Source organism: Heptranchias perlo, chromosome 10 (assembly GCF_035084215.1).
Source record: "Heptranchias perlo isolate sHepPer1 chromosome 10, sHepPer1.hap1, whole genome shotgun sequence".
Classification (NCBI taxonomy): Eukaryota; Metazoa; Chordata; class Chondrichthyes; order Hexanchiformes; family Hexanchidae; genus Heptranchias; species Heptranchias perlo.
The window spans coordinates 4,634,108-4,661,705 of record NC_090334.1 but is presented as its reverse complement, the minus strand read 5'-3'; the positions used below and the strand labels follow the sequence as shown (position 1 = coordinate 4,661,705).

At 49.9% G+C, this 27,598-nt stretch overlaps 1 protein-coding gene across 1 annotated transcript in view; it reads right to left on the bottom strand.

The window, feature by feature from the left end:
* Positions 1-27,598, bottom strand: part of sptbn5 (spectrin, beta, non-erythrocytic 5) — a 394,215-nt gene that overhangs the window by 169,848 nt on the left and 196,769 nt on the right. Inside the window, exon 39 of the mRNA XM_067991151.1 lies at positions 2,789-2,944. Coding sequence (XP_067847252.1) covers positions 2,789-2,944 — 156 coding nt within the window. The remainder of the gene's footprint in view (positions 1-2,788; positions 2,945-27,598) is intronic.

Here is a 27,598-nt window from a genome sequence, read left to right as displayed (position 1 = left end):
GTACGGGGGACGCAGGATGTACCGTGTCAAAGAGGTACAGGGGACGCAGGAAGTACCGTGTCACAAGAGGTACGGGGGACGCAGGAAGTACCGTGTCAAAGAGGTACGGGGGACGCAGGAAGTACCGTGTCAAAGAGGTACCGAGGACGCAGGAAGTACCGTGTCACAAGAGGTACGGGGGACGCAGGAAGTACCGTGTCACAAGAGGTACGGAGGACGCAGGAAGTACCGTGTCAATGAGGTACCGAGGACGCAGGAAGTACCGTGTCACAAGAGGTACAGGGGACGCAGGAAGTACCGTGTCACAAGAGGTACGGGGGACGCAGGAAGTACCGTGTCAAAGAGGTACCGAGGACGCAGGAAGTACCGTGTCACAAGAGGTACAGGGGACGCAGGAAGTACCGTGTCACAAGAGGTACGGGGGACGCAGGAAGTACCGTGTCAAAGAGGTACCGAGGACGCAGGAAGTACCGTGTCACAAGAGGTACGGGGGACGCAGGAAGTACCGTGTCAAAGAGGTACAGGGGACGCAGGAAGTACCGTGTCAAAGAGGTACCGAGGACGCAGGAAGTACCGTGTAAAAGAGGTACCGAGGACGCAGGATGTACCGTGTCAAAGAGGTACGGGGGACGCAGGAAGTACCGTGTCACAAGAGGTACGGGGGACGCAGGAAGTACCGTGTCACAAGAGGTACGGAGGACGCAGGAAGTACCGTGTCACAAGAGGTACCGAGGACGCAGGAAGTACCGTGTCACAAGAGGTACGGGGGACGCAGGAAGTACCGTGTCACAAGAGGTACGGGGGACGCAGGAAGTACCGTGTCACAAGAGGTACGGGGGACGCAGGAAGTACCGTGTCACAAGAGGTACGGGGGACGCAGGAAGTACCGTGTCACAAGAGGTACGGGGGACGCAGGAAGTACCGTGTCACAAGAGGTACGGAGGACGCAGGAAGTACCGTGTCACAAGAGGTACCGAGGACGCAGGAAGTACCGTGTCACAAGAGGTACGGGGGACGCAGGAAGTACCGTGTCACAAGAGGTACGGGGGACGCAGGAAGTACCGTGTCACAAGAGGTACGGGGGACGCAGGAAGTACCGTGTCACAAGAGGTACGGGGGACGCAGGAAGTACCGTGTCACAAGAGGTACGGGGGACGCAGGAAGTACCGTGTCACAAGAGGTACGGAGGACGCAGGAAGTACCGTGTCACAAGAGGTACGGAGGACGCAGGAAGTACCGTGTCACAAGAGGTACGGGGAACGCAGGAAGTACCGTGTCACAAGAGGTACGGGGGACGCAGGAAGTACCGTGTCACAAGAGGTACGGGGGACGCAGGAAGTACCGTGTCAAGGAGGTACGGAGGACGCAGGAAGTACCGTGTCACAAGAGGTACGGGGGACGCAGGAAGTACCGTGTCACAAGAGGTACGGGGGACGCAGGAAGTACCGTGTCACAAGAGGTACCGAGGACGCAGGAAGTACCGTGTCAAGGAGGTACGGAGGACGCAGGAAGTACCGTGTCACAAGAGGTACCGAGGACGCAGGAAGTACCGTGTCACAAGAGGTACCGAGGACGCCGGAAGTACCGTGTCACAAGAGGTACGGAGGACGCAGGAAGTACCGTGTCACAAGAGGTACCGAGGACGCAGGAAGTACCATGTCAAAGAGGTACGGAGGACGCAGGAAGTACCGTGTAAAAGAGGTACCGAGGACGCAGGAAGTACCGTGTCACAAGAGGTACGGAGGACGCCGGAAGTACCGTGCAAAAGAGGTACGGAGGACGCCGGAAGTACCGTGTCACAAGAGGTACGGGGGACGCAGGAAGTACCGTGTCACAAGAGGTACGGAGGAAAAAGAAAGCTTTGCATTCATACAGTGCTTTTCACAACCTCAGAAAGTCCCAAAGCGCTTTTACAGCCAATGAAGTACTTTTGAAGTGTAGTCACTGTTGTAATGTAGGAAACGCAGCAGCCAATTTACGCACAGCAAAGTCCCACAAACAGCAATGTGATAATGACCAGATAATCTATATTAGTGATGTTGGTTGAGGGATAAATATTGGCCAGGACACCGGGGAGAACTCCCCCGCTTTTCTACAAAATAGTGGCATGGCATCTTTTATGTCCACCTGAGAGACAGGGCCTCAGTTTAATATCTCATCCGAAAGATGGCACCTCCCACAGTGCAGCACTCCCTCAGTACTGGCACTGGGAATGTCAGCCTGGATTATGTGCTCAAGTCTCTGGAGTGGGATTTGAATCTATAACATACTGACTCAGAGGCAGGAGTGTGACCTACGGACCTACTGACATGGAGGTATTGCACAATATAGGAAATACTCTGCGGCATGAATGATGCAATGCATGACACAGGAGGCACAGGGACATACACAGAGTACAGCATGTCATGGAGTATCCCGGATAGGCACAAAGGAAGGAGAAATCTCAGAGGATGTACTCTCTGCTTAAAGAATTCCTTTATTTTATAGAGAAGAAATGACTTACAGCTGATGGGATTCAGGCCAGGTCACACCTCACTCCTTGATGGGCTGCTCTCTGGTATCAGAGACAGGGAAGATCCCTCCTTGGGAAACAGCTGCGACCATGACTTGAGATCGGGTCAAGACCCAACCCAGAGCCACACGGGTTGAATAGGAATGGGTTTTGGGTCCGAGGGTGAGAGCGTCACACAAAACAATCTGTGCAACACCAGCCACTCACCAAATGGACTTCACCATGCTGAGGGTAACTAGTGTCTCGCAGGTTCAGAGACAGGAAGGTAATCCTTACCCCAGTAACACTTGTAATAATGGCCTGATGGGCCAGGATCTCGGCCTCAAAGGCCTGGTGTTTCTGTAACAGCTTTAGCTTGTCCTGCAGGTCACTGATGTCCACAGAGGAATCGTCCTTTAACTTCTGCATCCTCTCGCTGATCCAGCTCTCCTCCTGGAAAGAATAGAACACAGATTGAAATAGTAGGCAGGAGCAGGTGAAGGCCATTCGGCCCTTCACACATGATTTCTGGGGTTCTCCGGGGCTGATTTTACACATTCCTCCTTTCCTGCTCTGTTCTCCCTCCTTTTTATAGTCTCCTTTCAGCACTTTTTGAATGCTGTAATCAATTTAGCTTTAACCACCAATATCATTTCTTCTGAACTCCCCCTTTCTGTATCTGGTGCTTATCTTGAGATCATGGCCTCTTGCCTTCGATTTACCCACCAATACAAATCATCTAAGTTACCTTGTCAACAACAACAACATGCATTTATACAGTGCCTTTAATGTAAACAAAACATCCTAAGGCGCTTCACAGGAGCGTAATCAGGCAAAAATAGATGCTGAGAAAAAGGAGATATTAGGACAGATGGCTAAAAGCTTGGTTAAAGAGGTGGGTTTTAAGGAGCATCTGAAAGGAGGAGAGAGGCATAGAGAGGCAGAGAGGTTTAGGGAGGGAAATCCAGAGCTTAGGGCCGAGGCAGCTGAAGGCACGGCCACCAATGGTGGAGTAATTAAAATCGGGGATGCGCAAGAGGCCAGAATTGGAGGAGCGCAGAGATCTCGAGAGTTGTAGGGCTGGAGGAGGTTATAGAAATAGGGAAGGGTGAGGCAATGGAGGGATTTGAAAACAAGGATGAGAACTTTAAATGTAAGCCTTTGGGGACCAGGAGCCAATGTAAGTCAACGCTGGTTAGGCCACAGCTGGAGTACTGTGTGCAGTTCTGGTCGCCACACTACAGGAAGGATGTGATCGCTTTGGAGAGGGTGCAGAGGAGATTCACCAGGATGTTACCAGGGCTGGAGCGCTTCAGCTATGAAGAGAGACTGGGAAGATTGGGTTTGTTTTCCTTGGAGCAGAGGAGGCTGAGGGGGGACATGATTGAGGTGTACAAAATTATGAGGGGCACAGATAGGATGGATACTAAGGAGCTTTTTCCCTTCGTTGAGGGTTCTATAACAAGGGGACATAGATTCAAGGTAAAAGGCGGGAGGTTTAGAGGGGATTTGAGAAAGAACTTTTTCACCCAGAGGGTGGTTGGAGTCTGGAACTCACTGCCTGAAAGGGTTGTGGAGGCAGGAACCCTCACAACATTCAAGAAGCATTTGGATGAGCACTTGAAATGCCATAGCATACAAGGCTACGGACCAAATGCTGGAATATGGGATTAGAGTAGACAGGGCTGATGGCCGGCGCGGACACGATGGGCCGAAGGGCCTCTATCCGTGCTGTTTAACTCTATGACTCTAACGAGCATAGGGGTGATGGGTGAACAGGACTTGGTGTGGGATTGGCTCCGGGCAGAAGAGTTTTGGATGAACTGAAATTTACAGTGGATGGAGAATGGGAGGCCGGCCAGGAGAGCAGTTGAGTCAGGAGGTGACAAAGGCAATGGATGAGGGTTTCAGCAGCAGATGGTCTGAGCAGGTAGATGTAGATGTAGAAGATCCCACGGCACTATTTAAATAAGAGCAGGGAGTTCTCCCCGGTGTCCTAGGCCAATATTTATCCCTCAATCAACATCACTAAAACAGAACTGCTCTGAAGTATACAGTGCCTTTCACATCCTCAGGACCTCTCAAGTGTTTCACAGCCAATGAATTGCTTGTGAGAAGTAGCCACTGTTGGCCCGGGGCTGCAGAAAACTACTGAGGTTAATTCGAAGTGCTAACAAAGACACTGACTTTTGAACTGAGGTGATCTGGAGTTCAGTCACTGGTCTGAATTGGCCAGAACCAGTTTGAATTCGTTCCGCTTCTTAGAGGGACAAAGGAGCTGTGATGAGACACCAGTCCTTATTTAGAAAAGGAGTAATGAGGTGATGCTACCTAGCCCCTTGGAACAGAGCCAATCAGGGGATGACACTGACCACTCAAGGAATTTTAAGCCAACCGGAGAAGACCACATCATTCAAAAACACAGGCTTGAAGTTAAAACTGAAGCATTGCAGGCTTGGTGCCAGAGAGAGAGAGTGTTTGTTTGTGACGAAGACTCCGGCGACTAACCATCGTGGAAGTAGGGACCCTACGTCAGGGATGTCGAGAGAGAGAGAACGAATTGCCTGGCCAGCATTATCTCTCCTTTCCGGGTAATATAATATCCTTTCTATTCTGTGACCACTCAGGGAGTGTTAGTCAGAGAAACCTAGTGGGTATGCGTTTAAATCCTAATATTCAGGGAGTGTTAGTCAGGGAAACCTAGTGGGTGTGCGTTTAAATCCTAGTTTGAGTATAAAACTGTATAACCTGCTGTAAACTGCATGCCTATATCTAACTAGATGTATAAGCGGTATGTACATGATCTAATAACGTTAATAAAGCGAATTGAGAATTAAGAGAGAATTGACTCTTCCTCTGTGTACTAAGCCAAAACCGTTAACTGGTGACTTCCGGTCAACACCACTATTTTTCAGTGAGCAAACACAGCAGCCAGTTTGTACACAGCAAAGAACCACAAATAACAAATGATTAATTAATCTGATTTTTGGTGGTGTTGATTGAGGGATGATCATTGGCCAGGACACTGGGAGAACTCCCTGATTTTCTCTGATTAGAGTCATGGGATCTTTTATGCAAAGCACACCACCAGAACAGGGAATTAAACATCTTGAACACCTCTCCCCTCAGCACTGGAGGGGAGTGTCAGCCTGGGATTACATGCTCCAGCCCAAGAGGTTAAGGTTTGAACCCACAACCTTCTGACTCAGAGGCGAGAGTGCTACCAACTGAGCCAAGCTGACACCACTTAAAAGTTTGCGACATGGCACCTGAGCATTGTTCCCAAGGAAACAGTGAAAGTGCTGGATCAAGACCTGTGCAGATGGAGACACAGTCTGCATTTTTTGTTTGCGACTGAAAGTCGTGCCGATGCTGTTAGAGAATGGAAAAAGTTTCCCTGTGCCATTACTGGGATCAGAGCTGAGCCCCCTGCTACTGAAATTAATGCTGCTTGCTTTCCGGCACAGCAGGCACTGGGGCATTAATTTGTTCCAAGGCTCCAAGCAGAGCTCGGGCTGTTGCTGCATTGGTAATGCTTTCAACGACACAACCTCACACATGGGTTTATTACAACAAAAGAAAAGACACTGCCTGGCCCAGTGACATTTATCCCACTACAATACTCCCTTTATACCCCTGCCCAGGACAGTAACATTTACCCCACTACAATACCTCCATTTATACCCCTGCCCAGGACAGTGACATTTACCCCACTACAATACTCCCTTTATACCCCTGCCCAGGACAGTGACATTTATCCCACTACAATACTCCCTTTATACCCCTGCCCAGGACAGTAACATTTACCCCACTACAATACTCCCTTTATACCCCTGCCCAGGACAGTGACATTTATCCCACTACAATACTCCCTTTGTACCCCTGCCCAGGACAGTAACATTTACCCCACTACAATACTCCCTTTATATCCCTGCCCAGGACAGTAACATTTATCCCACGACAATACTCCCTTTATACCCCTGCCCAGGACAGTAACATTCCCACTACAATACTCCCTTTATACCCCTGCCCAGGACAGTGACATTTATCCCACGACAATACACCCTTTATACCCCTGCCCAGGACAGTGACATTTACCCCACTACAATACTCCCTTTATACCCCTGCCCAGGACAGTAACATTTACCCCACGACAATACTCCCTTTATACCCCTGCCCAGGACAGTGACATTTACCCCACTACAATACTCCCTTTATATCCCTGCCCAGGACAGTGACATTTATCCCACTACAATACTCCCTTTATACCCCTGCCCAGGACAGTGACATTTACCCCACTACAATACTCCCTTTATACCCCTGCCCAGGACAGTGACATTTATCCCACTACAATACTCCCTTTATACCCCTGCCCAGGACAGTAACATTTACCCCACTACAATACTCCCTTTATACCCCTGCCCAGGACAGTAACATTTACCCCACTACAATACTCCCTTTATACCCCTGCCCAGGACAGTGACATTTATCCCACTACAATACTCCCTTGATACCCCTGCCCAAGACAGTAACATTTACCCCACTACAATACTCCCTTTATACCCCTGCCCAGGACAGTAACATTTACCCCACTACAATACTCCCTTTATACCCCTGCCCAGGACAGTAACATTTACCCCACTACAATACTCCCTTTATACCCCTGCCCAGGACAGTAACATTTATCCCACTACAATACTCCCTTTATACCCCTGCCCAGGACAGTGACATTTACCCCACTACAATACTCCCTTTATACCCCTGCCCAGGACAGTAACATTTACCCCACTACAATACTCCCTTTATAACCCTGCCCAGGACAGCAACATTTATCCCACTACAATACTCCCTTGATACCCCTGCCCAGGACAGTAACATTTACCCCACTACAATACTCCCTTTATACCCCTGCCCAGGACAGTAACATTTACCCCACTACAATACTCCCTTTATACCCCTGCCCAGGACAGTGACATTTACCCCACTACAATACTCCCTTTATACCCCTGCCCAGGACAGTAACATTTACCCCACTACAATACTCCCTTTATACCCCTGCCCAGGACAGTGACTTTTACCCCACTACAATACTCCCTTTATACCCCTGCCCAGGACAGTAACATTCCCACTACAATACTCCCTTTATACCCCTGCCCAGGACAGTAACATTCCCACTACAATACTCCCTTTATACCCCTGCCCAGGACAGTAACATTCCCACTACAATACTCCCTTTATACCCCTGCCCAGGACAGTAACATTTACCCCACTACAATACTCCCTTTATACCCCTGCCCAGGACAGTGACATTTATCCCACTACAATACTCCCTTTATACCCCTGCCCAGGACAGTAACATTCCCACTACAATACTCCCTTTATACCCCTGCCCAGGAAAGTAACTTTTATCCCACTACAATACTCCCTTTATACCCCTGCCCAGGACAGTAACATTCCCACTACAATACTCCCTTTATACCCCTGCCCAGGACAGTAACATTTACCCCACTACAATACACCCTTTATACCCCTGCCCAGGACAGTGACATTTACCCCACGACAATACTCCCTTTGTACCCCTGCCCAGGAGAGTGACATTTACCCCACGACAATACTCCCTTCATAGCCCTGCCCAGGACAGTAACATTTATCCCACTACAATACTCCCTTAATACCCCTGCCCAGGACAGTAACATTCCCACTACAATACTCCCTTTATACCCCTGCCCAGGACAGTGACATTTACCCCACTACAATACTCCCTTTATACCCCTGCCCAGGACAGTGACATTTACCCCACTACAATACTCCCTTTATACCCCTGCCCAGGACAGTGACATTTATCCCACTACAATACTCCCTTTATACCCCTGCCCAGGACAGTGACATTTACCCCACTACAATACTCCCTTTATACCCCTGCCCAGGACAGTAACATTTACCCCACTACAATACTCCCTTTATACGCCTGCCCAGGACAGTAACATTTACCCCACTACAATACTCCCTTTATACCCCTGCCCAGGACAGTAACATTTACCCCACTACAATACTCCCTTGATACCCCTGCCCAGAACAGTAACATTTACCCCACTACAATACTCCCTTTATACCCCTGCCCAGGACAGTAACATTTATCCCACGACAATACTCCCTTGATACCCCTGCCCAGGACAGTAACATTTACCCCACTACAATACTCCCTTTATACCCCTGCCCAGGACAGTAACATTTATCCCACTACAATACTCCCTTTATACCCCTGCCCAGGACAGTGACATTTACCCCACTACAATACTCCCTTTATACCCCTGCCCAGGACAGTAACATTTACCCCACTACAATACTCCCTTTATACCCCTGCCCAGGACAGCAACATTTATCCCACTACAATACTCCCTTGATACCCCTGCCCAGGACAGTAACATTCCCACTACAATACTCCCTTTATACCCCTGCCCAGGACAGTAACATTCCCACTACAATACTCCCTTTATACCGCTGCCCAGGACAGTAACATTTACCCCACTACAATACACCCTTTATACCCCTGCCCAGGACAGTGACATTTACCCCACTACAATACTCCCTTTATACCCCTGCCCAGGACAGTGACATTTACCCCACGACAATACTCCCTTCATAGCCCTGCCCAGGACAGTAACATTTATCCCACTACAATACTCCCTTAATACCCCTGCCCAGGACAGTAACATTCCCACTACAGTACTCCCTTTATACCCCTGCCCAGGACAGTGACATTTACCCCACTACAATACTCCCTTTATACCCCTGCCCAGGACAGTGACATTTATCCCACTACAATACTCCCTTTATACCCCTGCCCAGGACAGTGACATTTACCCCACGACAATACTCCCTTTATACCCCTGCCCAGGACAGTAACATTTACCCCACTACAATACTCCCTTTATTCCCCTGCCCAGGACAGTAACATTTACCCCACTACAATACTCCCTTGATACCCCTGCCCAGAACAGTAACATTTACCCCACTACAATACTCCCTTTATACCCCTGCCCAGGACAGTAACATTTATCCCACGACAATACTCCCTTGATACCCCTGCCCAGGACAGTAACATTTACCCCACGACAATACTCCCTTTATACCCCTGCCCAGGACAGTAACATTTATCCCACTACAATACTCCCTTGATACCCCTGCCCAGGACAGTAACATTTACCCCACTACAATACTCCCTTTATACCCCTGCCCAGGACAGTAACATTTACCCCACTACAATACTCCCTTTATACCCCTGCCCAGGACAGTAACATTTACCCCACTACAATACTCCCTTTATACCCCTGCCCAGGACAGTGACATTTACCCCACTACAATACTCCCTTTATACCCCTGCCCAGGACAGTAACATTTACCCCACTACAATACTCCCTTTATACCCCTGCCCAGGACAGTGACTTTTACCCCACTACAATACTCCCTTTATACCCCTGCCCAGGACAGTAACATTCCCACTACAATACTCCCTTTATACCCCTGCCCAGGACAGTAACATTCCCACTACAATACTCCCTTTATACCCCTGCCCAGGACAGTAACATTCCCACTACAATACTCCCTTTATACCCCTGCCCAGGACAGTAACATTTACCCCACTACAATACTCCCTTTATACCCCTGCCCAGGACAGTAACATTTATCCCACGACAATACTCCCTTGATACCCCTGCCCAGGACAGTAACATTTACCCCACGACAATACTCCCTTTATACCCCTGCCCAGGACAGTAACATTTATCCCACTACAATACTCCCTTGATACCCCTGCCCAGGACAGTAACATTTACCCCACTACAATACTCCCTTTATACCCCTGCCCAGGACAGTAACATTTACCCCACTACAATACTCCCTTTATACCCCTGCCCAGGACAGTAACATTTACCCCACTACAATACTCCCTTTATACCCCTGCCCAGGACAGTGACATTTACCCCACTACAATACTCCCTTTATACCCCTGCCCAGGACAGTAACATTTACCCCACTACAATACTCCCTTTATACCCCTGCCCAGGACAGTGACTTTTACCCCACTACAATACTCCCTTTATACCCCTGCCCAGGACAGTAACATTCCCACTACAATACTCCCTTTATACCCCTGCCCAGGACAGTAACATTCCCACTACAATACTCCCTTTATACCCCTGCCCAGGACAGTAACATTCCCACTACAATACTCCCTTTATACCCCTGCCCAGGACAGTAACATTCCCACTACAATACTCCCTTTATACCCCTGCCCAGGACAGTAACATTTACCCCACTACAATACACCCTTTATACCCCTGCCCAGGACAGTGACATTTACCCCACGACAATACTCCCTTTATACCCCTGCCCAGGAGAGTGACATTTACCCCACGACAATACTCCCTTCATAGCCCTGCCCAGGACAGTAACATTTATCCCACTACAATACTCCCTTAATACCCCTGCCCAGGACAGTAACATTCCCACTACAATACTCCCTTTATACCCCTGCCCAGGACAGTGACATTTACCCCACTACAATACTCCCTTTATACCCCTGCCCAGGACAGTGACATTTACCCCACTACAATACTCCCTTTATACCCCTGCCCAGGACAGTGACATTTATCCCACTACAATACTCCCTTTATACCCCTGCCCAGGACAGTGACATTTACCCCACTACAATACTCCCTTTATACCCCTGCCCAGGACAGTAACATTTACCCCACTACAATACTCCCTTTATACGCCTGCCCAGGACAGTAACATTTACCCCACTACAATACTCCCTTTATACCCCTGCCCAGGACAGTAACATTTACCCCACTACAATACTCCCTTGATACCCCTGCCCAGAACAGTAACATTTACCCCACTACAATACTCCCTTTATACCCCTGCCCAGGACAGTAACATTTATCCCACGACAATACTCCCTTGATACCCCTGCCCAGGACAGTAACATTTACCCCACTACAATACTCCCTTTATACCCCTGCCCAGGACAGTAACATTTATCCCACTACAATACTCCCTTTATACCCCTGCCCAGGACAGTGACATTTACCCCACTACAATACTCCCTTTATACCCCTGCCCAGGACAGTAACATTTACCCCACTACAATACTCCCTTTATACCCCTGCCCAGGACAGCAACATTTATCCCACTACAATACTCCCTTGATACCCCTGCCCAGGACAGTAACATTCCCACTACAATACTCCCTTTATACCCCTGCCCAGGACAGTAACATTCCCACTACAATACTCCCTTTATACCCCTGCCCAGGACAGTAACATTTACCCCACTACAATACTCCCTTTATACCCCTGCCCAGGACAGTGACATTTATCCCACTACAATACTCCCTTTATACCCCTGCCCAGGACAGTAACATTCCCACTACAATACTCCCTTTATACCCCTGCCCAGGAAAGTAACTTTTATCCCACTACAATACTCCCTTTATACCCCTGCCCAGGACAGTAACATTCCGACGACAATACTCCCTTTATACCCCTGCCCAGGACAGTAACATTTACCCCACTACAATACACCCTTTATTCCCCTGCCCAGGACAGTGACATTTACCCCACTACAATACTCCCTTTATACCCCTGCCCAGGACAGTAACATTTATCCCACTACAATACTCCCTTAATACCCCTGCCCAGGACAGTAACATTCCCACTACAGTACTCCCTTTATACCCCTGCCCAGGACAGTGACATTTACCCCACTACAATACTCCCTTTATACCCCTGCCCAGGACAGTGACATTTACCCCACTACAATACTCCCTTTATACCCCTGCCCAGGACAGTAACATTTACCCCACTACAATACTCCCTTTATACCCCTGCCCAGGACAGTGACATTTATCCCACTACAATACTCCCTTTATACCCCTGCCCAGGACAGTGACATTTACCCCACGACAATACTCCCTTTATACCCCTGCCCAGGACAGTAACATTTACCCCACTACAATACTCCCTTTATACCCCTGCCCAGGACAGTAACATTTACCCCACTACAATACTCCCTTGATACCCCTGCCCAGAACAGTAACATTTACCCCACTACAATACTCCCTTTATACCCCTGCCCAGGACAGTAACATTTATCCCACGACAATACTCCCTTGATACCCCTGCCCAGGACAGTAACATTTACCCCACGACAATACTCCCTTTATACCCCTGCCCAGGACAGTAACATTTATCCCACTACAATACTCCCTTTATACCCCTGCCCAGGACAGTGACATTTACCCCACTACAATACTCCCTTTATACCCCTGCCCAGGACAGTAACATTTACCCCACTACAATACTCCCTTTATACCCCTGCCCAGGACAGCAACATTTATCCCACGACAATACTCCCTTGATACCCCTGCCCAGGACAGTAACATTTACCCCACTACAATACTCCCTTCATACCCCTGCCCAGGACAGTAACATTTACCCCACTACAATACTCCCTTTATACCCCTGCCCAGGACAGTGACTTTTACCCCACTACAATACTCCCTTTATACCCCTGCCCAGGACAGTAACATTCCCACTACAATACTCCCTTTATACCCCTGCCCAGGACAGTAACATTCCCACTACAATACTCCCTTTATACCCCTGCCCAGGACAGTAACATTCCCACTACAATACTCCCTTTATACCCCTGCCCAGGACAGTAACATTTACCCCACTACAATACTCCCTTTATACCCCTGCCCAGGACAGTGACATTTATCCCACTACAATACTCCCTTTTTACCCCTGCCCAGGACAGTAACATTCCCACTACAATACTCCCTTTATACCCCTGCCCAGGAAAGTAACTTTTATCCCACTACAATACTCCCTTTATACCCCTGCCCAGGACAGTAACATTCCCACTACAATACTCCCTTTATACCCCTGCCCAGGACAGTAACATTTACCCCACTACAATACACCCTTTATACCCCTGCCCAGGACAGTGACATTTACCCCACGACAATACTCCCTTTATACCCCTGCCCAGGACAGTAACATTTATCCCACTACAATACTCCCTTAATACCCCTGCCCAGGACAGTAACATTCCCACTACAATACTCCCTTTATACCCCTGCCCAGGACAGTGACATTTACCCCACTACAATACTCCCTTTATACCCCTGCCCAGGACAGTGACATTTACCCCACTACAATACTCCCTTTATACCCCTGCCCAGGACAGTAACATTTACCCCACTACAATACTCCCTTTATACCCCTGCCCAGGACAGTGACATTTACCCCACGACAATACTCCCTTTATACCCCTGCCCAGGACAGTAACATTTATCCCACTACAATACTCCCTTTATACCCCTGCCCAGGACAGTAACATTCCCACTACAATACTCCCTTTATACCCCTGCCCAGGGCAGTAACATTTATCCCACTACAATACCCCCTTGATACCCCTGCCCAGGACAGTAACATTTACCCCACTACAATACTCCCTTTATACCCCTGCCCAGGACAGTAACATTTATCCCACTACAATACACTCTTTATACCCCTGCCCAGGACAGTGACATTTACCCCACTACAATACTCCCTTTATACCCCTGCCCAGGACAGTGACATTTACCCCACTACAATACTCCCTTTATACCCCTGCCCAGGACAGTAACTTTTACCCCACTACAATACTCCCTTTATACCCCTGCCCAGGACAGTATCATTTACCCCACTACAATACTCCCTTTATACCCCTGCCCAGGACAGTAACATTTATCCCACTACAAAACACACATTAACTCACAAACATGTACTGACAGGAACTCACAAATAACAACTGTCACTTTATGATATTTGAATTGTTTTTTCTCACAGAAAGAATTTGAAAATGAGTAATGTTTTGAATGAAGTGAATTTGCACATGTAAAAAAAACTACAGTCATTGAAGATGTAAATACATGCTGGATGAGCCAGTTTGCAGAATGTGGCAACTCACCCTCTATTGAAACTGATACAGTGAGGTTGAATCACCATTCCAAGATCGTCTTCATGTTCCTTTACACCCCACTTACACTAGCATGGAAACAGGTATCGGACAGTGTGGGCACACTCCTGAATACAAGACGCTCCAAGTACTTAGAGCAGTGACCAGCACTGCCAAACTTCAGACAATATCTAAAAGAGACCACGCACTTGTCACACTATGAGGAAATCATACACACACAGTAACTCACACACAAACACACACCCGCAGTAACTCACAAACACACACCCGCAGTAACTCACAAACACACACCCGCAGTAACTCACAAACACACACCCGCAGTAACTCACAAACAAACACACACCCGCAGTAACTCACACACCCACAGTAACTCACACACAAACACACACCCACAGTAACTCACACACAAACACACACCCACAGTAACTCACACACAAACACACACCCGCAGTAACTCACAAACAAACACACAGCCGCAGTAACTCACAAACAAACACACAGCCGCAGTAACTCACAAACAAACACACAGCCGCAGTAACTCACAAACAAACACACAGCCGCAGTAACTCACAAACAAACACACAGCCGCAGTAACTCACAAACAAACACACACCCGCAGTAACTCACAAACAAACACACACCCGCAGTAACTCACAAACAAACACACACCCGCAGTAACTCACAAACAAACACACACCCGCAGTAACTCACAAACAAATACCCACAGTAACTCACACACAAACACACACCCACAGTAACTCACAAACAAACACACACCCACAGTAACTCACAAACAAACACACACCCACAGTAACTCACAAACAAACACACACCCACAGTAACTCACAAACAAACACCCACAGTAACTCACAAACAAACACACACCCACAGTAACTCACAAACAAACACACACCCACAGTAACTCACAAACAAACACACACCCGCAGTAACTCACAAACAAACACACACCCACAGTAACTCACAAACACACACCCACAGTAACTCACACACAAACACACACCCACAGTAACTCACAAACAAACACACACCCACAGTAACTCACAAACAAACACCCACAGTAACTCACAAAGAAACACACACCCACAGTAACTCACACACAAACACACACCCACAGTAACTCACAAACACACACACCCGCAGTAACTCACAAACAAACACCCACAGTAACTCACAAACAAACACACACCCACAGTAACTCACAAACAAACACACCCCCGCAGTAACTCACACAAACACACACCCGCAGTAACTCACACAAACACACACCCACAGTAACTCACAAGCACACACCCGCAGTAACTCACACACAAACACACACCCGCAGTAACTCACACACAAACACACACCCGCAGTAACTCACACACAAACACACACCCGCAGTAACTCACAAACAAACACACACCCGCAGTAACTCACAAACAAACACACACCCGCAGTAACTCACAAACAAACACACACCCGCAGTAACTCACAAACAAACACACACCCGCAGTAACTCACAAACAAACACACACCCGCAGTAACTCACAAACAAACACACACCCGCAGTAACTCACAAACAAACACACACCCGCAGTAACTCACACACAAACACACACCCACAGTAACTCACAAACAAACACACACCCACAGTAACTCACAAACAAACACACACCCACAGTAACTCACAAACAAACACCCACAGTAACTCACAAAGAAACACACACCCACAGTAACTCACACACAAACACACACCCACAGTAACTCACAAACAAACACACACCCACAGTAACTCACAAACAAACACACACCCACAGTAACTCACAAACAAACACACCCCCGCAGTAACTCACACAAACACACACCCGCAGTAACTCACACAAACACACACCCGCAGTAACTCACACAAACACACACCCGCAGTAACTCACAAACAAACACACACCCACAGTAACTCACAAACAAACACACACCCCGCAGTAACTCACAAACAAACACACACCCACAGTAACTCACAAACACACACCCACAGTAACTCACACACAAACACACACCCACAGTAACTCACAAATACACACCCACAGTAACTCACAAGCACACACCCGCAGTAACTCACAAACAAACACACACCCACAGTAACTCACAAACAAACACACACCCCGCAGTAACTCACAAACAAACACACACCCACAGTAACTCACAAACACACACCCACAGTAACTCACACACAAACACACACCCACAGTAACTCACAAATACACACCCACAGTAACTCACAAGCACACACCCGCAGTAACTCACACACAAACACACACCCACAGTAACTCACAAACAAACACACACCCACAGTAACTCACAAACAAACACACACCCACAGTAACTCACACACAAACACACACCCACAGTAACTCACACACAAACACACACCCACAGTAACTCACACACAAACACACACCCGCAGTAACTCACAAACAAACACACACCCACAGTAACTCACAAACAAACACCCCCCCGCAGTAACTCACAAACAAACACACACCCACAGTAACTCACAAACAAACACACACCCACAGTAACTCACAAACAAACACACACCCACAGTAACTCACAAACACACACCCACAGTAACTCACAAGCACACACCCACAGTAACTCACAAGCACACACCCGCAGTAACTCACACACAAACACACACCCACAGTAACTCACAAACACACACCCGCAGTAACTCACAAACACACACCCGCAGTAACTCACAAACACACACCCGCAGTAACTCACAAACACACACCCGCAGTAACTCACAAACACACACCCGCAGTAACTCACAAACACACACCCGCAGTAACTCACAAACACACACCCGCAGTAACTCACAAACACACACCCGCAGTAACTCACAAACACACACCCGCAGTAACTCACAAACACACACCCGCAGTAACTCACAAACACACACCCGCAGTAACTCACAAACACACACCCGCAGTAACTCACAAACACACACCCGCAGTAACTCACAAACACACACCCGCAGTAACTCACAAACACACACCCGCAGTAACTCACAAACACACACCCGCAGTAACTCACAAACACACACCCGCAGTAACTCACAAACACACACCCGCAGTAACTCACAAACACACACTCGCAGGAACTCACAAACAAACACACACCCGCAGTAACTCACAAACAAACACACACCCGCAGTAACTCACAAACAAACACACACCCGCAGTAACTCACAAACAAACACACACCCGCAGTAACTCACAAACAAACACACACCCGCAGTAACTCACAAACAAACACACACCCGCAGTAACTCACAAACAAACACACACCCGCAGTAACTCACAAACAAACACACACCCGCAGTAACTCACAAACAAACACACACCCGCAGTAACTCACAAACAAACACACACCCGCAGTAACTCACAAACAAACACACACCCGCAGTAACTCACAAACAAACACACACCCGCAGTAACTCACAAACAAATAGCACAAATTCACACTTATTGGCCTTAAAACACAGATACACGCACATAAATGGACCAACTCACACACGTGCACAATTCACACATACAGTCCTCCCTCCCAATTCCCCTCTCCCCAGTAGATTTTTTAGGTAGACCCGGGGTGGAGTGTGCGAAGTGAGGATGCACAATGCCATGCGCCTCCTGCCCCCATTTTCCAGTTGAAGGGCCCAATGGCGGATGGTTTGCCCCAAAAGTGGGCGACTCTATCCCAGTGATATATGAATTAGGCAAGTACGGGCTCCCATCTACTTCCCACGATTGGCATCCATGGACGGCTGGACCAAGGGGCACTCTACTGATGGCAGGGGGCCCCGAATCTTAGACATCTGTGCCTGGGCTTGGCCTCACACAGTGTAAAGAGCAGTGCTTGTAACTGGATTCGTTTATGCAGGTACTGTGGAGACTGTCAGGCCTTGAACAGCTGAGCCTCTCCTATTTGTGTCAAACTGCTCTCCAGAGGCTGAGGAGCTCGAGCTCTTGCATGTACTCGAACCCGAGTCTGGAACACTGGCGGGGGCAGGCTGATACCCTCTGAATGATTGACAGTTCCAATCCCTCCCCACCCAATATGTGCACCAGTCAATGGGAGGGAGATGGAATGACAAGGATATACAGTTTCAGTTCCGTGATGTGGAGAGTGGGGTCTGTGTTTCCGTGATGTGGAGAGTGGGGTCTGTGTTTCTGTGAAGTGGAGAATGGGGTCTGTGTTTTTGAGATGGGGAGAGTGGGGTGTGTGTTTCTGAGATGGGGAGAGTGGGGTGTGTGTTTCTGAGATGGGGAGAGTGGGGTGTGTGTTTCTGAGATGCTGAGAGTGGGGTGTGTGTTTCTGAGATGCTGAGAGTGGGGTGTGTGTTTCTGAGATGCTGAGAGTGGGGTGTGTGTTTCTGAGATGCTGAGAGTGGGGTGTGTGTTTCTGAGATGGGGAGAGTGGGGTGTGTGTTTCTGAGATGGGGAGAGTGGGGTGTGTGTTTCTGAGATGGGGAGAGTGGGGTGTGTGTTTCTGAGATGGGGAGAGTGGGGTGTGTGTTTCTGAAATGGGGAGAGTGGGCTCTGTCCGTTGCTTTCATGGGGAGAGTTTTGTCTGTATGTTTCTGTGATGGGACAGTGGGGTCTGTGTTTCTGTGATATGGAGAGTGGGGTCTGTGTTTCTGTGATATGGAGAGTGGGGTGTGTGTTTCTGTGATATGGAGAGTGGGGTGTGTGTTTCTGAGATGGGGAGAGTGGGGTGTGTGTTTCTGAGATGGGGAGAGTGGGGTGTGTGTTTCTGAAATGGGGAGAGTGGGCTCTGTCCGTTGCTTTCATGGGGAGAGTTTTGTCTGTATGTTTCTGTGATGGGACAGTGGGGTCTGTGTTTCTGTGATATGGAGAGTGGGGTCTGTGTTTCTGTGATATGGAGAGTGGGGTGTGTGTTTCTGAGATGGGGAGAGTGGGGTGTGTGTTTCTGAGATGGGGAGAGTGGGGTGTGTGTTTCTGAGATGGGGAGAGTGGGGTGTGTGTTTCTGAGATGGGGAGAGTGGGGTGTGTGTTTCTGAGATGGGGAGAGTGGGGTGTGTGTTTCTGAAATGGGGAGAGTGGGCTCTGTCCGTTGCTTTCATGGGGAGAGTTTTGTCTGTATGTTTCTGTGATGGGACAGTGGGGTCTGTGTTTCTGTGATTGGGAGAGTGGGCTCTGTCTGTTGCTTTGATGGGGAGAGTTTTGTCTGTATGTTTCTGAGATGGGGAGAGTTTTGTCTGTATGTTTCTGAGATGGGGAGAGTGGGGTGTGTGTTTCTGAGATGGGGAGAGTGGGGTGTGTGTTTCTGAGATGGGGAGAGTGGGGTGTGTGTTTCTGAGATGGGGAGAGTGGGGTGTGTGTTTCTGAGATGGGGAGAGTGGGGTGTGTGTTTCTGAGATGGGGAGAGTGGGGTGTGTGTTTCTGTGATGGGGAAAGTGGGGTGTGTGTTTCTGAGATGGGGAGAGTGGGGTGTGTGTTTCTGAGATGGGGAGAGTGGGGTGTGTGTTTCTGAGATGGGGAGAGTGGGGTGTGTGTTTCTGAGATGGAGAGAGTGGGGTGTGTGTTTTTGAGATGGGGAGAGTGGGGTCTGTGTTTTTGAGATGGGGAGAGTGGGGTCTGTGTTTTTGAGATGGGGAGAGTGGGGTCTGTGTTTTTGAGATGGGGAGAGTGGTGTCTGTCTTTCTGAGATGGGGAGAGTGGGGTGTGTCTTTCTGAGATGGGGAGAGTGGGGTGTGTCTTTCTGAGATGGGGAGAGTGGGGTGTGTCTTTCTGAGATGGGGAGAGTGGGGTGTGTGTTTCTGAGATGGGGAGAGTGGGGTGTGTGTTTCTGAGATGGGGAGAGTGGGGTGTGTGTTTCTGAGATGGGGAGAGTGGGGTGTGTGTTTCTGAGATGGGGAGAGTGGGGTGTGTGTTTCTGAGATGGGGAGAGTGGGGTGTGTGTTTCTGAGATGGGGAGAGTGGGGTGTGTGTTTCTGAGATGGGGAGAGTGGGGTGTGTGTTTCTGAGATGGGGAGAGTGGGGTGTGTGTTTCTGAGATGGGGAGAGTGGGGTGTGTGTTTCTGAGATGGGGAGAGTGGGGTGTGTGTTTCTGAGATGGGGAGAGTGGGGTGTGTGTTTCTGAGATGGGGAGAGTGGGGTGTGTGTTTCTGAGATGGGGAGAGTGGGGTGTGTGTTTCTGAGATGGGGAGAGTGGGGTGTGTGTTTCTGAGATGGGGAGAGTGGGGTGTGTGTTTCTGAGATTGGGAGAGTGGGCTCTGTCTGTTGCTTTGATGGGGAGAGTTTTGTCTGTATGTTTCTGTGATGGGACAGTGGGGTCTGTGTTTCTGTGATATGGAGAGTGGGGTGTGTTTCTGAGATGGGGAGAGTGGGGTGTGTGTTTCTGAGATGGGGAGAGTGGGGTGTGTGTTTCTGAGATGGGGAGAGTGGGGTGTGTGTTTCTGAAATGGGGAGAGTGGGCTCTGTCTGTTGCTTTCATGGGGAGAGTTTTGTCTGTATGTTTCTGTGATGGGACAGTGGGGTCTGTTTTTCTGTGATATGGAGAGTGGGGTGTGTGTTTTTAAGATGGGGAGAGTGGGGTGTGTGTTTCTGAGATGGGGAGAGTGGGGTGTGTGTTTCTGAGATGGGGAGAGTGGGGTGTGTGTTTCTGAGATGGGGAGAGTGGGGTGTGTGTTTCTGAGATGGGGAGAGTGGGGTGTGTGTTTCTGAGATGGGGAGAGTGGGGTGTGTGTTTCTGAGATGGGGAGAGTGGGGTGTGTGTTTCTGAGATGGGGAGAGTGGGGTGTGTGTTTCTGAGATGGGGAGAGTGGGGTGTGTGTTTCTGAGATGGGGAGAGTGGGGTGTGTGTTTCTGAGATGGGGAGAGTGGGGTGTGTGTTTCTGAGATGGGGAGAGTGGGGTGTGTGTTTCTGAGATGGGGAGAGTGGGGTGTGTGTTTCTGAGATGGGGAGAGTGGGGTGTGTGTTTCTGAGATGGGGAGAGTGGGGTGTGTGTTTCTGAGATGGGGAGAGTGGGGTGTGTGTTTCTGAGATGGGGAGAGTGGGGTGTGTGTTTCTGTGAAGTGGAGAGTGGGGTGTGTGTTTCTGAGATGGGGAGAGTGGGGTGTGTGTTTCTGAGATGGGGAGAGTGGGGTGTGTGTTTCTGAGATGGGGAGAGTGGGGTGTGTGTTTCTGAGATGGGGAGAGTGGGGTGTGTGTTTCTGAGATGGGGAGAGTGGGGTGTGTGTTTCTGAGATGGGGAGAGTGGGGTGTGTGTTTCTGAGATGGGGAGAGTGGGGTGTGTGTTTCTGAGATGGGGAAAGTGGGGTGTGTGTTTCTGAGATGGGGAGAGTGGGGTGTGTGTTTCTGAGATGGGGAGAGTGGGGTGTGTGTTTCTGAGATGGGGAAAGTGGGGTGTGTGTTTCTGTGATGGGGAAAGTGGGGTGTGTGTTTCTGAGATGGGGAGAGTGGGGTGTGTGTTTCTGAGATGGGGAGAGTGGGGTGTTTGTTTCTGAGATGGGGAGAGTTGGGTGTGTGTTTCTGAGATGGGGAGAGTGGGGTGTGTGTTTCTGAGATGGGGAGAGTGGGGTGTGTGTTTCTGAGATGGGGAGAGTGGGATGTGTGTTTCTGAGATGGGGAGAGTGGGGTGTGTTTCTGAATTGGGGAGAGTGGGGTGTGTGTTTCTGAGATGGGGAGAGTGGGGTGTGTGTTTCTGAGATGGGGAGAGTGGGGTGTGTGTTTCTGTGAAGTGGAGAATGGGGTCTGTGTTTTTGAGATGGGGAGAGTGGGGTGTGTGTTTCTGAGATGGGGAGAGTGGGGTGTGTGTTTCTGAGATGGGGAGAGTGGGGTGTGTGTTTCTGAGATGGGGAGAGTGGGGTGTGTGTTTCTGAGATGGGGAGAGTGGGGTGTGTGTTTCTGTGATTGGGAGAGTGGGCTCTGTCTGTTGCTTTGATGGGGAGAGTTTTGTCTGTATGTTTCTGTGATGGGACAGTGGGGTCTGTGTTTCTGTGATATGGAGAGTGGGGTGTGTGTTTCTGAGATGGGGAGAGTGGGGTGTGTGTTTCTGAGATGGGGAGAGTGGGGTGTGTGTTTCTGAGATGGGGAGAGTTGGGTGTGTGTTTCTGAGATGGGGAGAGTTGGGTGTGTGTTTCTGAGATGGGGAGAGTGGGGTGTGTGTTTCTGAGATGGGGAGAGTGGGGTGTGTGTTTCTGAGATGGGGAGAGTGGGGTGTGTGTTTCTGAGATGGGGAGAGTGGGGTGTGTGTTTCTGAGATGGGGAGAGTGGGGTGTGTGTTTCTGAGATGGGGAGAGTGGGGTGTGTGTTTCTGAGATGGGGAGAGTGGGGTGTGTGTTTCTGAGATGGGGAGAGTGGGGTGTGTGTTTCTGAGATGGGGAGAGTGGGGTGTGTGTTTCTGAGATGGGGAGAGTGGGGTGTGTGTTTCTGAGATGGGGAGAGTGGGGTGTGTGTTTCTGAGATGGGGAGAGTGGGGTGTGTGTTTCTGTGAAGTGGAGAGTGGGGTCTGTGTTTTTGAGATGGGGAGAGTGGGGTCTGTGTTTTTGAGATGGGGAGAGTGGGGTCTGTGTTTTTGAGATGGGGAGAGTGGGGTCTGTGTTTTTGAGATGGGGAGAGTGGGGTCTGTGTTTTTGAGATGGGGAGAGTGGGGTGTGTGTTTCTGAGATGGGGAGAGTGGGGTGTGTGTTTCTGAGATGGGGAGAGTGGGGTGTGTGTTTCTGAGATGGGGAGAGAGGGGTGTGTGTTTCTGAGATGGGGAGAGTGGGGTGTGTGTTTCTGAGATGGGGAGAGTGGGGTGTGTGTTTCTGAGATGGGGAGAGTGGGGTGTGTGTTTCTGAATTGGGGAGAGTGGGGTGTGTGTTTCTGAATTGGGGAGAGTGGGGTGTGTGTTTCTGTGAAGTGGAGAATGGGGTCTGTGTTTTTCAGATGGGGAGAGTGGGGTCTGTGTTTCTGAGATGGGGAGAGTGGGATGTGTGTTTCTGAGATGGGGAGAGTGGGGTGTGTGTTTCTGAGATGGGGAGAGTGGGGTGTGTGTTTCTGAGATGGGGAGAGTGGGGTGTGTGTTTCTGAGATGGGGAGAGTGGGGTGTGTGTTTCTGAGATGGGGAGAGTGGGGTGTGTGTTTCTGAGATGGGGAGAGTGGGGTGTGTGTTTCTGAGATGGGGAGAGTGGGGTGTGTGTTTCTGAGATGGGGAGAGTGGGGTGTGTGTTTCTGAGATGGGGAGAGTGGGGTGTGTGTTTCTGAGATGGGGAGAGTGGGGTGTGTGTTTCTGAGATGGGGAGAGTGGGGTGTGTGTTTCTGAGATGGGGAGAGTGGGGTGTGTGTTTCTGAGATGGGGAGAGTGGGGTGTGTGTTTCTGAGATGGGGAGAGTGGGGTGTGTGTTTTTGAGATGGGGAGAGTGGGGTGTGTGTTTTTGAGATGGGGAGAGTGGGGTGTGTGTTTCTGAGATGGGGAGAGTGGGGTGTGTGTTTCTGAGATGGGGAGAGTGGGGTGTGTGTTTCTGAGATGGGGAGAGTGGGGTGTGTGTTTCTGAAATGGGGAGAGTGGGCTCTGTCTGTTGCTTTGATGGGGAGAGTTTTGTCTGTATGTTTCTGTGATGGGACAGTGGGGTCTGTGTTTCTGTGATACGGAGAGTGGGGTGTGTGTTTCTGAGATGGGGAGATTGGGGTGTGTGTTTCTGAGATGGGGAGAGTGGGGTGTGTGTTTCTGAGATGGGGAGAGTGGGGTGTGTGTTTCTGAGATGGGGAGAGTGGGGTGTGTGTTTCTGAGATGGGGAGAGTGGGGTGTGTGTTTCTGAGATGGGGAGATTGGGGTGTGTGTTTCTGAGATGGGGAGAGTGGGGTGTGTGTCTCTGAGATGGGGAGAGTGGGGTGTGTGTCTCTGAGATGGGGAGAGTGGGGTGTGTGTCTCTGTGATTGGGAGAGTGGGCTCTGTCTGTTGCTTTGATGGGGAGAGTTTTGTCTGTATGTTTCTGTGATGGGACAGTGGGGTCTGTGTTTCTGTGATATGGAGAGTGGGGTGTGTGTTTCTGAGATGGGGAGAGTGGGGTGTGTGTTTCTGAGATGGGGAGAGTGGGGTGTGTGTTTCTGAGATGGGGAGAGTGGGGTGTGTGTTTCTGAGATGGGGAGAGTGGGGTGTGTGTTTCTGAGATGGGGAGAGTGGGGTGTGAGTTTCTGAGATGGGGAGAGTGGGGTGTGTGTTTTTAAGATGGGGAGAGTGGGGTGTGTGTTTCTGAGATGGGGAGAGTGGGGTGTGTGTTTCTGAGATGGGGAGAGTGGGGTGTGTGTTTCTGAGATGGGGAGAGTGGGGTGTGTGTTTCTGAGATGGGGAGAGTGGGGTGTGTGTTTCTGAGATGGGGAGAGTGGGGTGTGTGTTTCTGAGATGGGGAGAGTGGGGTGTGTGTTTCTGAGATGGGGAGAGTGGGGTGTGTGTTTCTGAGATGGGGAGAGTGGGGTGTGTGTTTCTGAGATGGGGAGAGTGGGGTGTGTGTTTCTGAGATGGGGAGAGTGGGGTGTGTGTTTCTGAGATGGGGAGAGTGGGGTGTGTGTTTCTGAGATGGGGAGAGTGGGGTGTGTGTTTCTGAGATGGGGAGAGTGGGGTGTGTGTTTCTGAGATGGGGAGAGTGGGGTGTGTGTTTCTGAGATGGGGAGAGTGGGGTGTGTGTTTCTGAGATGGGGAGAGTGGGGTGTGTGTTTCTGAGATGGGGAAAGTGGGGTGTGTGTTTCTGAGATGGGGAAAGTGGGGTGTGTGTTTCTGAGATGGGGAGAGTGGGGTGTGTGTTTCTGAGATGGGGAGAGTGGGGTGTGTGTTTCTGAGATGGGGAAAGTGGGGTGTGTGTTTCTGTGATGGGGAAAGTGGGGTGTATGTTTCTGAGATGGGGAGAGTGGGGTGTGTGTTTCTGAGATGGGGAGAGTGGGGTGTTTGTTTCTGAGATGGGGAGAGTTGGGTGTGTGTTTCTGAGATGGGGAGAGTGGGGTGTGTGTTTCTGAGATGGGGAGAGTGGGGTGTGTGTTTCTGTGAAGTGGAGAATGGGGTCTGTGTTTTTGAGATGGGGAGAGTGGGGTGTGTGTTTCTGAGATGGGGAGAGTGGGGTGTGTGTTTCTGAGATGGGGAGAGTGGGGTGTGTGTTTCTGAGATGGGGAGAGTGGGGTGTGTGTTTCTGAGATGGGGAGAGTGGGGTGTGTGTTTCTGTGATTGGGAGAGTGGGCTCTGTCTGTTGCTTTGATGGGGAGAGTTTTGTCTGTATGTTTCTGTGATGGGACAGTGGGGTCTGTGTTTCTGTGATATGGAGAGTGGGGTGTGTGTTTCTGAGATGGGGAGAGTGGGGTGTGTGTTTCTGAGATGGGGAGAGTGGGGTGTGTGTTTCTGAGATGGGGAGAGTTGGGTGTGTGTTTCTGAGATGGGGAGAGTTGGGTGTGTGTTTCTGAGATGGGGAGAGTGGGGTGTGTGTTTCTGAGATGGGGAGAGTGGGGTGTGTGTTTCTGAGATGGGGAGAGTGGGGTGTGTGTTTCTGAGATGGGGAGAGTGGGGTGTGTGTTTCTGAGATGGGGAGAGTGGGGTGTGTGTTTCTGAGATGGGGAGAGTGGGGTGTGTGTTTCTGAGATGGGGAGAGTGGGGTGTGTGTTTCTGAGATGGGGAGAGTGGGGTGTGTGTTTCTGAGATGGGGAGAGTGGGGTGTGTGTTTCTGAGATGGGGAGAGTGGGGTGTGTGTTTCTGAGATGGGGAGAGTGGGGTGTGTGTTTCTGAGATGGGGAGAGTGGGGTGTGTGTTTCTGAGATGGGGAGAGTGGGGTGTGTGTTTCTGAGATGGGGAGAGTGGGGTCTGTGTTTTTGAGATGGGGAGAGTGGGGTCTGTGTTTTTGAGATGGGGAGAGTGGGGTCTGTGTTTTTGAGATGGGGAGAGTGGGGTCTGTGTTTTTGAGATGGGGAGAGTGGGGTCTGTGTTTTTGAGATGGGGAGAGTGGGGTGTGTGTTTCTGAGATGGGTAGAGTGGGGTGTGTGTTTCTGAGATGGGGAGAGAGGGGTGTGTGTTTCTGAGATGGGGAGAGTGGGGTGTGTGTTTCTGAGATGGGGAGAGTGGGGTGTGTGTTTCTGAGATGGGGAGAGTGGGGTGTGTGTTTCTGAGATGGGGAGAGTGGGGTGTGTGTTTCTGAGATGGGGAGAGTGGGGTGTGTGTTTCTGAGATGGGGAGAGTGGGGTGTGTGTTTCTGAGATGGGGAGAGTGGGGTGTGTGTTTCTGAGATGGGGAGAGTGGGGTGTGTGTTTCTGAGATGGGGAGAGTGGGGTGTGTGTTTCTGAGATGGGGAGAGTGGGGTGTGTGTTTCTGTGATTGGGAGAGTGGGGTGTGTGTTTCTGTGATTGGGAGAGTGGGCTCTGTCTGTTGCTTTGATGAGGAGAGTTTTGTCTGTATGTTTCTGTGATGGGACAGTGGGGTCTGTGTTTCTGTGATATGGAGAGTGGGGTGTGTGTTTCTGAGATGGGGAGAGTGGGGTGTGTGTTTCTGAGATGGGGAGAGTGGGGTGTGTGTTTCTGAGATGGGGAGAGTGGGGTGTGTGTTTCTGAGATGGGGAGAGTGGGGTGTGTGTTTCTGAGATGGGGAGAGTGGGGTGTGTGTTTCTGAGATGGGGAGAGTGGGGTGTGTGTTTCTGAGATGGGGAGAGTGGGGTGTGTGTTTCTGAGATGGGGAGAGTGGGGTATGTGTTTCTGAGATGGGGAGAGTGAGATGTGTGTTTCTGAGATGGGGAGAGTGGGGTGTGTGTTTCTGAGATGGGGAGAGTTGGGTGTGTGTTTCTGAGATGGGGAGAGTTGGGTGTGTGTTTCTGAGATGGGGAGAGTGGGGTGTGTGTTTCTGAGATGGGGAGAGTGGGGTGTGTGTTTTTGAGATGGGGAGAGTGGGGTGTGTGTTTCTGAGATGGGGAGAGTGGGGTGTGTGTTTCTGAGATGGGGAGAGTGGGGTGTGTGTTTCTGAGATGGGGAGAGTGGGGTGTGTGTTTCTGAGATGGGGAGAGTGGGGTGTGTGTTTCTGAGATGGGGAGAGTGGGGTGTGTGTTT